The sequence below is a fragment of the Dinoponera quadriceps genome, unplaced genomic scaffold (assembly GCF_001313825.1).
Source record: "Dinoponera quadriceps isolate SergipeBrazil2010 unplaced genomic scaffold, ASM131382v1 scaffold37, whole genome shotgun sequence".
Lineage (NCBI taxonomy): Eukaryota > Metazoa > Arthropoda > Insecta > Hymenoptera > Formicidae > Dinoponera > Dinoponera quadriceps.
Genome location: NW_014554446.1, coordinates 296846 through 308038, shown reverse-complemented (window position 1 = coordinate 308038; position 11193 = coordinate 296846). Strand labels below are relative to the sequence as shown.

The following is an 11193-nucleotide window of genomic DNA, read 5'->3' as shown; positions in this document are numbered from 1 at the left end:
GAATGAGAGAGAGAAAGAAAAACATAGATAAGAGCGAATGATAAGCGATACGAAGAGAACTGAGACATAACATAATAAAACAAGGACCCGTATATATATATATAAAAAAAAATATATATATATATATATATTCTCGTCTCCTTTTTTTTAGAATGATAAAAATAGTGAGTCGTTGCGCTTTATATATTATACATTTCGAGTATATGAATATACGAGTAAAACATAACGTACGGAAGCAGATACAGAAGAAAAAAAAAACATGCAGGCATCTTGTCGTTAAATTGTAAGATATTGTGTTCAAACTCCAGAATGTACTCTGATCCCCTCTTCCTCAGACTACTATATATTAAATATATTGTGCACTATGCTCCAACTTGTCCATACAAATAAATATATTGAAAAATCTCAAAAGCGCCTGCCTTTATTATTTCCCTGCAATTCGAGCGCCTGTCATCCGTTCTTTACGCGAACGAAGATTTATATCAGCAAAATTCTGGAGTTTAATAAATATTGAATATCATGGAAATTCTCATTAATTAGAATTTCTTGTCAATCTTGCTCAGAGTACTTCTACATTCGAAATTATATTCGGCGAAAATAATTGATGATAGTAGAGAAATAAATAATATTTCTCGTTCTATGTAAAAATCAAAAGTTTATACGTAGAATATTCTTAATTTCAACGAGAATGAACATCTTAGAAATATCTAGAATTTGTTATTTTGTGAGACGTGTGTGTGTGGATAATGCTTATATGCGCCACATGGAGAATATCAAAGTTAGAAGTAAGTTAAAAAAGTGTAAGTTAAAAAGTGTAAAACTGCTGAGATAAAACCGATCATCGATTCAATTTGCTTTAATACTAAAAATATTTGTAATATTAAAATTTTCAATCTCGGCATGAAATGCGTAGAAAAATTGAGCGGCCATATTTAGCGCGAACTTTACGAGGAAAATTCGGAGGAACCTTATATTCATATTTGACGCTGAAAATTGACGATTATACCTGCACGAAGAATTCTACGGATCTCCTAACACTTGTGTGATTAAAATGCAAGATAGTCTTACTTTTATTTAGCGATGTAATTATCAGGTCGAGGATGAAAAGTTGGAGCTCACAGTTGATAGAACCCGCCAAGTCCGCCATATTTCAAAAAGAAATCGTTACACTTGAAGTACAGGTGCATCATGGTAATGTAGCTGGGAAGTACAGATCTGTCTGCACCTGCACTGTTTTCTCATTAGGTTATGTCTCACAATGCGTTGCGCTTACTAAATGTGCCTTTAGTACGCTGGAAGAAAGCGACTGCTTAGTAAATATGTTAAAAATTTATCAATCTTTCAGAGGCGTTTAACAGAAAATCACACAATAATAATACTTGTTGTTTGTTTAGTCACGAAGCTGCTTCTTCTGCTAAATATAATTTAATGTTTGTTGACATATGCTGGTACTGTTTATTTTATAATAACACGACTCAATGCGACTGTGATATTACTGTGCACTCTATTTTGCAGGGAAACTTACAAATAATTTCCACAAAATACGTTTACGACAATTTGCAAAACAGTTTGCAAAAGATAATTCAAGTTAGCATAAATCATGGATGAGATCGAATATAAGTTAAAATCACAAGATCCTGCTTTGATATCACATGTAAGTAGATTTATAAGAATCGATAATACACTTTGTATTAGCTCAAGTTTGTACTTAATTGGCATTCATTTGATTTTCTTCACAGGCAATATCCAAACTTGTTCAGACAACCATAGAAAAGGCAAAGATAGAAGAGGATATTGCAAAAGTAAATTGATTTTTTGCCTCTTTAATCTACGATTAGCATGTTTGTTGATTTTTATATATTGTTTCTTTGTAGATACCAGAATTCCAAGCACTCATTTCAAAATGCAGGAACGATGACTCCATAGTCAGTACAACAGCCTGTCAAGCATTGATTATACTTGTTGAAGCTAGATTGTATGCTTCTAAGTCTGCGATAGCAACTTTCTTAAGTGTGTGCTCTCCAAAGTATGTATTAATTGAAACAACTATACAATCAATATATATTTCTATACATATTTTTGCCAAATTTTGTATTATATGTGATTTCACAGGAATTATGATTCAGTCACTGTGGCTGTGAGTGAATTGTTAATGTTAGGCAGCAAGGCATACGATGAGCCTAACGAATATACCCTTCAAGCACCTAATCAACATCCATTTATCACAATTCTGAATCATGAGAAGCACAGTTGGCGAACGGTGCTGATTCAGATGAAGCGGATCATGCATCATAATAATAAAGAGTATTTTTACCACTGATATAAAAATACATATACACACACAGACACACATGTCGCAAAACGATATACATATATAGATAATTTCATAAATCATCACCATTCAATTTAAGAATAAATGGACAAAGAAGTATAAAGTTCACTCGGTGAACTTCTTACTTCAACTTCAACTTCTTCACTCGAACGAATTTACAAGAAATAACTTTCAGATGATCAACGTTGAAACTTAACCTGTTTGGATTTCAGGCTCATAAAATGGCGTATGAAACTGTTGCAGCCTGTATTCCTGTACATACTGTGCAATCCTTCTGCGGACTTGGACGACAGTTTCAAGCGACAAGCGTGGCAACTTGTGATCGAGTCCAACGACGCCTCGGACTTACAAGTAGAAATCTTACTTTGGCTGTGCACCAATCAGACACATTCCTGCATCGATACGAATTGCAGAGTGCTCGAGCTCGCGGAGATATCGTTGCTGAAGAAAGACATCAAGTGCTGTACAGCGCTGGTGCCTCTGATCACGTCTTTGACGGTCAATTGTTTGGAACACGGTCATCAGCCGACGCCAAATTTTTCCATGATATTTGACATAATGGAACAATGCTGTGACGACTCCATAGGAGACATCATGATCATTTTAACGGCCGAAATTATTCTCATATGCCCAGCCACTTACCTGTTGAAAGTTTTCGATATATGTGAGTATGTGTATTATAAAAGATACATAAATAATGCGGTGAAATTCTCTTACGTTCTTTTCCCGAACGGAGAAATTGCTCGAGATTCCGTGGGATTTAATTTCACTTATGACCGTAGGCAGAGTTATCATGGACAAGATGCCGTGCAACGTTGCATTACTACACGCACTGGCTGCGGCCTTGCTGAAGTGGCTGGCTTATCCGTCGCTGTTGTGCCGAGAATTGTTGCCGGCGGCGAAGGAACTGATAAACAAAATCTTGCAAAGAAAAGAAACGACTGGTCGTCGTGTTAGCACCTCCAACGAGCTGCTGCTTACGTTCGGCCACAGCAACAGCCACATTCGAATCTACACAGAGCTCGTGCGCAGTCTGCACTCTCTGGAGGAGGACGACTTTGAGTCCTGGCTGGAGAATTTCTCGCTCGCGCCGGTCGATCTGCGGTACATGTGCAAGCTGGTCCTGTGCGGGATCTTCCTGCTCAGCGACGAGTGCCACATCGTGAGAAAGTCCTGCGGGATTCTCGTGCAACTGGTGCGCGAGATCAACGCCTTCGCGTCGCACATGCTGTCCTTGCTGTTGCACAAACTGACGAAGAGCCGCGACAGCGCCATGTGCAAGTGTCTGCTGCTGGCTCTCCCGGAGTTCGTCGCGTTCAAGGAAAACCAGCGGATCGTCATTTACACTTTGAACTCGCTGGTGAACAGCGACACGTCCCTGCGATATTTCGCCGTCCAGCTGTACGCGATAGCATTGGAGAAGGAGCCGCGTTGCCAGCGCTTTGCATCCGACGCCTTGATTGACCTGGCCAAGGAGACTGGCCACGACTGGCACTCGGACGTGGCGTGCGCCCGGGCGATAAAACATGTCTGCGGCAGCCGGCCCGAGCTCTGCACGGACTTCGTGCCGCTGCTGTCTCAGATCCTGAACCGCTGCCACGACCAGAACGGCGGCACGGCCAGCGCGCTCGCGCTCGACAGCATCTCGTTGCTGTGCGAGTCCGCTGTGATAGGTACTTCACGCAGTATAAAACACTTTGTACTTGTGTTAAAATCGGTCCTTGTTGAAATTTCTCTGTTAAATTTCTAACATACCCGTGTGATAATTTAATATATTGTGCTCATATTATCTCAATGTATTTCGTGTTGAGTCGATATTCAACATGTGTAAGTGTTAAAATAACACTTGTAAGTGTAAAATAATGCATTTATACTTCAGTATCGATTGGCATATTATGGATGTTGACTTTAATTTTTTACATATTTGTGTTACTTTTCAACATATCCACTTTGTGTTAAATTTAACATAAAATTTTCTGCTATGCAAGATCCCTTATTTCTATATTTCTTCGTGAAGCAAGGCGATTCTTATGATTAACACTGATACCGCAACTTCGTTTCGCAGGTGTTTGCTCAACGTGGAAATTGTTAGCGCCGAAGATGCGCAAAGAGAAGCGCACAATAATCCTGGAGAGCTTGTGTAGACTCTTCGCAGATGTACCTTCCTTCCCGTTCAAGTCGGACGACGACTACGAGAGCCTCTTCGTCGACGTGGTGCCACTACTATGGAGCTACGTGGTCAGCGGGGACATGAGAGTCGCCGAGTCGGCGCTCAGGGCGTTGAAATCCTACTCTTTCGCGCGAATCCCCCTGAACGCCTTGCCGCTGGACTTCCGGATGAACGTTACGTTGCCTCGCGTATATTACGAGAAGGCGGCCAGCAAGGACGTCAATCCCGAGGACATGTTACAGTATGTACCGGGCGCTTGCTGGATACAGATGCTGAAGAACGTGAACAGGAGTATCCTGCCGGTGGCCGGGGACCTTCTGATCTCCTACATCGAGGAAGAGCTGGGCACCTACAAGTCGCAGATATACAACTGGTCGCAAGGAGAACCGTGTAACTTCAAATATCTGCCAGAGAGAAGCGTGATCAGGGCGGTCGGTGAACATCTGAGGCGAAGCGACCCGACGGATCCGAATGAACAGAGGGTCATCCTGGAGTGCATGAGGATATTCGCCCACAAGTATACGAAACTATTGCCGAACGTGAAGTGGGATTTCCTGAGTAAAACCATGCAGATCTCGGAGACGGCCAAGGAGTACGGTCTGTTCATCGTGAGCCGTCACTCGTACATCTCGCTGTCGGCGAAACTCTTGGTGGAGAATTGCATGTCAAAATACAGGTCGGCGATCTTCAAGCCCGCGTCGGACGCCGGTCTGCTGTTGGTGAACGAAAAACATCTAGCGTTCTACGCGAACCTGCACGAGATCTGCCGGGCCTTGCCACCGAACGATCTGAAGCACTTCCTCGAGATCTCCCTCGACTACGTCGTCGACAAGATGTCGCTTAATGACGAGAAAGCGGCCGCTTCGTTCGATCGCATTATGTCTTCTTACGCCACAGTTTTGAACAGCGACGCCACGCACCTGGGCAATCGTACGCTGTTGTACACCATACTGAAGAACGTCTTCCAGAACGTCGATCTAACATCGACTCGTTTCCACAAGTATTTCACGGCCGTGATGGAGCTCTCGGCCGACGAAGTGGAGCGAATGACGTCGCCCAGTCTCTGGTGGTGGGAAGGAACGCCGGAGAAGCTGAGGAACGCTATCGCTGTCAGAGTAGAGCTGGCCTCGAAGAGATTCACCGAAACGCCGCTCACTTGGCTGAATGAACCTATCGACGTGGTCGCGTCCAATTCTACAGGGTAGGTGTTGAGGTGGGGATGATGAATGACCAGCTTGACCGTTCGCTTTGATTATTCACGAGAAATGAACGTTATCCTTCCCGCTACGCTTTCTAGGATGCGGAGGTATTTGTTGGAAGGAGTGCAGAGGGTGTTGGCTGAATTGAGGTATACGACGGACAAGTACTGTGTGGACTGGATCGTGGAGTTCATGAGCCGCATCGACATGCTCATGTTGGAGTCGCCCGACGAAAAAGACCAGATCGCTTTCTACTGTGACACTTTATTCATCTCGGTTATCTGCTTGTCCGGCATGGACTGTCTCCTGCCGAGAAAGGAATTGTTGAGCGCTTCACAAGATTGCAGGATACGACTGTTCCCGCAAGCGCTCTTCGTGCTCGTCAACAAGCAAATTTGGAAATCCATAACTCGTCTGGTACTCATCCCCGTTTACCTTATTGCGTCTCTTTCGTCCAACTAAAAGTATCTTACATATACATCTTACAAAGATATTTATACGCAATCTCACACGCTCTTAACGGCTACAAACGTAGTACATCTGTCTGTTAAATTGAAACTGTGACGAAGCTTTTTCCTCCGTCGTGAAATGAACAATATCCATCGATATAAGTACAGATTATCAATCGTATTAATCGCTTTTTCCCTTTTCCTTTTTTTAGATCATGAATTGGCTGAACCACATGAGGACCAGTTCCGTACCTGATGTATATAGACCTGCGTTTCAAAGCGCGTTAATCTTATTAAGACATGAAAAAGACTATATGTTACAGTGGACAAGTTACCTGTCCGTTAAAACTTGTATCCCAACATAACTATACGCGTGTACAACTAAATGTATTTACACGAGATATTTTTGTATAAAAAAAGGGAAGATTATATACGTTCACGGTAGATTTACTTTTTTTTCTTCGCATTACTCAGCCTTGTGTACTCGGTTGACGATTATTAAATCCTACGACTGCAATGGAAAATTATGGACACACCCGACACCAACCTGATCAAACGTCTACGCTTTTCTATTAGTCACTAACGAAATAATAATTTATATCAAGCCTTGACAGGCATGTATATACATTTAGGTCCGTATATCCTTATCGCACGATTAATGCTCAATTCGTTTAATTGTTAGAAACTTCTCTATGTTCGATACAGTATATCGTGCGTATTATATACTTTTCAACAATAACGTGTAGAAAAAGATAAGCTGATCCGTCATTGTCAAAAGAGATAAACATTTTAAAAACGTGAAAATTTTCTATCTTCCTGTTAATACGAACGTTTCTTTCCGAATTTCATCAAGGATATGTAGATTTATATATATGTAGCCGAGCGTATGTGTATTCTACATTGAACTATCTGAAGAGTCAATCACATGGAAGAGAAGAAGAAAACCTCGGTTAATCGCAATTAGCAGTTATCGGCTTAGTGCTATCGCCACCTAGAGAATCACATATGATGAAGTAGACGTTTTAAAAAATCCTACTAGTAACCTCCTATTTCGATAATTACTACTTGTTCCTTACACTTGTTCCTTTTTCTCTTATATACATCAGTACCTGTTGAAATATTTCGCAATATCGATACGAAGAATGTGAAGAAACGCTATTTCATAAGGCTCCTCGACCTTGTGTAAATATAAAATCATACAAATGTAAATACGAATGTAAATATCAAAAGAAATCGGAAGGAGAAACGCGTATTCGCGTGCGCGCGCGCTGTCTCTATAAAATATAAGTTACTCATGATAATACTGATACTCAACTCGAATGAAGCAGCGGCCACAGGTGCACTTGTTGTAAAAGTGAAAATGCATATTGCATAAGGATCCCTAACTAAAACTAGATCATCTTTCATCTTCCTTCGCACGTAGCTCCCATACACCTATTATTTCAGTGTCATACCTATCTACAAATTTCCTCGTCACATATGTTACATGTGACGACACTCATAATGCTACACGGACGTCTCGCTGTTGTCTAACGCCATCACTGTCAGAGTGTTGGGTCTCGAGCCGGTTAGGATCTGTTCCTCGGGTGGACGCATCCTGGGCTCCAGGATATTCCTCTTCGTTTCGACGCTCTTCTTGATCGGCGTGCGACTAGGACTGGACTTCCTGCTGCTCGGATACGACTTCAACAAGCGTGCCCTGAACAATCAATGAACATCTCAAATTACCAAGAGTCTCCGTTTCTTTCATCGTATATACTCAAGACGGCTAAAATTGCTGCTTAAGCATTCTTTATTGTTTCTTTATAAAGATGGACGGTTGCTCGACATGAGTGAATTATTGCTGAATTATACGTACGCATCCATTAACTTCAGATACAAACGAGTGTACACTTGGTACTCCTCGTCGCCGAACTCGGTAGGGTCGTGTCTCGCGTGCTCGTAGAGATCACAGAACTGGTGAATTAAGCGCTGGCCGCTTCCATTCAACGGAGTGGCAAGTGTGGTGAGCAAGTAAGCTCTCAGATTTTCCGAAGGATGTCTTTTCAGACAACTGTCATACTTCGTAATCTCTGACTCTGCAGACACATTTGTTAGGAATTAAAACTGAATCTGACACGATAATGCAACAATGCAGCAATTTACCTAAGCTTTTTACATCATCAACTGTCTTCAGCCTGTAATAATGTGGCGGAGCTTGGCCACCTGGAGTCAGGATATATCTAGAATCACTGATGAGTTGCGGTTCATATTGAATTCTGGGTATCACCTCTATCCTCCTTTCTATTTCCTTCTTGAAGGACTGCAACGTGAAACATTCATAGCAACGACTGAAGAACAATACATGGCAATAAGTATAGGTTAACCTCAAAGGTTACCGTCGAAAGACTCACCTTTTTCGCATCGTGTCCTATAGGAATATGCGGACCTCGGCGAGATCTCAGGGTGAACCTCATAATTTGCCGTTTCGCGAAGATAAACAGCAGCATTATCGTCAAAACGCCTGCTGCTATGAATATCACTATGGTGATACCGGAGAGTTCCTCTGCCATTTTTGCACGGCAATCGCGTTTCGCCTCGACAAATAATTATCACGGGTGCCTTTCTTTCAGGAAGGAATCGTATGCCGTATCGAGTCAATGAAACAAACTCCGCGACACGAACTTACTAATAGAAAAATCTACATCGCGCTGATCAGCACAGAGAGTCGTATCTCGCGCGCATCGCCGTAAACGCAGACCAAACGTCAAATTAATCTACTTCACGTCTATATTTATACATCAAGCTCTCAAATTCTTAAGATAAAAGAAAATCACTCAAACAATGCTAGTTTGACAATTTAAGTTTTGTTATCTGTTGTTAATACCAAATATAAATTTTAACATATGTCTCTTGCAAAATGTAATTAAAATATTTACATACAAATTTTAATTTTTTTTTTTTATAAAACTAGTCAGGAATTCTTATACAACAAATTATTTACATCATTATTTCATCGTAAAGATAATTTTTTATTTTGTTTAGCGCGGATAACTTAGCGGATTACATATTCCGCAACAAATTTTCTATGGGTTTTTTGAATAATGTTTCATGAATAATGGTTATCTCAAGCATTGAGTTTTTCTGCTCTTGCGACAGCGTTGTGTTGATTTTTAAAAACGACAATACGAGTTTCCCGAAATTCTTATCTTTGGAGTAATAAAGCGCTTTGCCCAAGAATAGTTTTATAACATTATCAATCATGTCATGATCAAGTCTTATAGATAAGAGGTTTTGCAAAACAGGTATATGCCATGACTTCAGTTCCTTGACAAATGCAAGGAATTCTCTGCAAAGACATGAAATATTTCTTATTAAGTGTGTTACTATTTTTCTAGAATGATTCAAAATAGAATATCTGTTTATGCATGCAATAATCACTCTCAAAATTACCGCAGATCTGCAGTCTGTTTTATAATGGATGATCTCAAAAGGATCAAAGTATCTGGATTTAAAAATTCGTACAATTAAAGATTAATAAAACATACTTTAAGAGTACCGCTTTCTTTTCTAATTCAAATGTGTTTATAATGGTAATGATCAACGTTGTGTCTTTCAATTCAGTATCAAGAAGAGGAAGAAATATGAACCGCTGGACCTCATCGGGGAATTTCCTAACACATTCACTGATTGCGGAGGACAATAAACGAGATGGCTCTTCAAGTTCGATAATCTATGATCATAGTTCAAGAAATGATCAACTGGTATAATTGGAATTATTCGTATTATGTTATTAATTACTTTTGGTAGTAACAAATATGTGCACAATATACTGAGATATTTCATTTTCTCCTCGACAGTCATGTCCTTCATCGACTGGCATATGTTATAAATGCCCTTTGGACTTAACTTTTTAGCCAGCTCATTTATTAGTGATACAAGATCCTCATCAGAAAGGCTTTCCAATTGAGCAAAATCGAATTTCCCATTGTTTCTTTCTAAGCTCTCACAGAGAGACTCTAATATATCATACTTCTGTAACGGAGCAATATTCTCCGCATCTGCTGTAGGTATAATTCGCTCAACTTGACTGAAATAAAACTGAGTAGATGGTTCTAGTATCGAATGACTGGATATCATCTGAGCATCATCATCATTATCACTGTCCTCACTTTCTGAAGATATCTTTTCTTCGCTCTAAATTAAAGTTTGCAAATTGTACATTAATACATATTGCATATATGTGGCAAATTATCTGTACACACACATACACACACACACACAATTTCAGCCAATTTAGTAACGGAATAATTATTCTCGTGGGTAGATTAGTTAATATAAATATTAAGTTCTTCACACGAGACTCGTAACTCCTAGAGGATTTCACTCACGACAAGCGGAATACCGGAAGCTCATGCGTTCTAACCTCTCCTGCGATCGCCCTCCACACCGGATTGGCTCGGGCGATATTATCCTGCATCGTTTTTCTGATAGATTCGAGCCTCACTATGCTTTCCTCCGACAACGTGTACTTTTCGAAGAAGATCTCCGAATCCATATTTTCCCGCAATCGTTTCCTCGCGTTGCTCCATTTCGCGCATGTTCCGAACATCGTGGCCTACACGCGTCAGCGACGTGCGCAGCGCTTGACACCGAAAAGTCCTTCGCGATAATTCCTACAAATACAGAGCAACACGATTCCCGTGTAAAATTTCCGCTCGCGCATCGGTGAATTATCGCCGAACGAGATCTCACCGTCGACGCGCACCTGTCGCCTCAACGGTCCCCTCTTGACAGCCTAGGGTCAAGATTTTCAGCAACGGCGCGCTTTCGCCCGCATTGGAAATTCCCACAGTTGTTTCCACAGAGTGGTCCGATTTTCCAATTTTACACGTTCCGAAGAATTCTTTCAGCGTCCGTGGAACATTCGCCGTACGTTCATTGTGAAGAAGAGAAGCCCGCTGCTCGAAGTCGCGGCACGTCTCGTTAAAGAGGAGGAAAGCAGAAGAGGAACGAGCGAACGAGCAAGCGCGTGTCTTTCCGCGGTCAGTTGGCGAGCGGTTC

General features: G+C 41.2%; 4 protein-coding genes across 9 annotated transcripts in view; 2 read left to right on the top strand and 2 right to left on the bottom strand.

The window, feature by feature from the left end:
* The window catches only part of LOC106748752 (zinc finger protein 608), a 162583-nt gene extending 162035 nt beyond the window's left edge, over positions 1 to 548 (top strand). The window contains exon 7 of the mRNA XM_014627601.1: positions 1 to 548. This exon is cut by the window's left edge and continues 5167 nt beyond it. The gene's annotated coding sequence lies outside the window, so the exon portion shown is untranslated.
* A 703-nt stretch (positions 549 to 1251) lies between these two features.
* On the top strand, positions 1252 to 6594 carry LOC106749575 (focadhesin). 5 transcript variants are annotated; one of them, XM_014629215.1, is made up of 11 exons: positions 1252 to 1313; positions 1395 to 1448; positions 1516 to 1654; positions 1740 to 1802; positions 1875 to 2026; positions 2113 to 2304; positions 2545 to 2996; positions 3115 to 4005; positions 4398 to 5703; positions 5800 to 6118; positions 6363 to 6594. In XM_014629215.1, exons 3-11 carry the CDS (start codon positions 1601 to 1603, stop codon positions 6513 to 6515), a joined length of 3582 nt encoding a protein of 1193 aa, XP_014484701.1. In that variant the 5' UTR covers positions 1252 to 1313; positions 1395 to 1448; positions 1516 to 1600; the 3' UTR covers positions 6516 to 6594. The 5 variants fall into 5 exon arrangements, with proteins under 5 accessions (XP_014484701.1, XP_014484686.1, XP_014484694.1 ...); XM_014629224.1 differs by having other exon boundaries at positions 1281 to 1313; positions 1395 to 1430; XM_014629200.1 differs by having other exon boundaries at positions 1259 to 1430.
* LOC106749618 (uncharacterized protein C1orf43 homolog) lies at positions 6522 to 9093 on the bottom strand. The gene is made up of 4 exons (XM_014629267.1): positions 8544 to 9093; positions 8296 to 8452; positions 8009 to 8228; positions 6522 to 7849 (listed from the first exon to the last, which is right to left on the bottom strand). Exons 1-4 carry the CDS (start codon positions 8700 to 8702, stop codon positions 7657 to 7659), a joined length of 729 nt encoding a protein of 242 aa, XP_014484753.1. The 5' UTR covers positions 8703 to 9093; the 3' UTR covers positions 6522 to 7656.
* A 4-nt stretch (positions 9094 to 9097) lies between these two features.
* Positions 9098 to 11161, bottom strand: LOC106749598. Of its 2 annotated transcripts, none has more exons than XM_014629247.1 (5): positions 10885 to 11161; positions 10556 to 10805; positions 9931 to 10326; positions 9678 to 9862; positions 9098 to 9478 (listed from the first exon to the last, which is right to left on the bottom strand). In XM_014629247.1, the coding sequence occupies exons 2-5, from the start codon at positions 10739 to 10741 to the stop codon at positions 9193 to 9195; spliced, it is 1053 nt and encodes a 350-aa protein (XP_014484733.1). In that variant the 5' UTR covers positions 10742 to 10805; positions 10885 to 11161; the 3' UTR covers positions 9098 to 9192. The 2 variants fall into 2 exon arrangements, with proteins under 2 accessions (XP_014484733.1, XP_014484741.1); XM_014629255.1 differs by having other exon boundaries at positions 10898 to 11161.
* Positions 11162 to 11193: the final 32 nt, after the last annotated feature.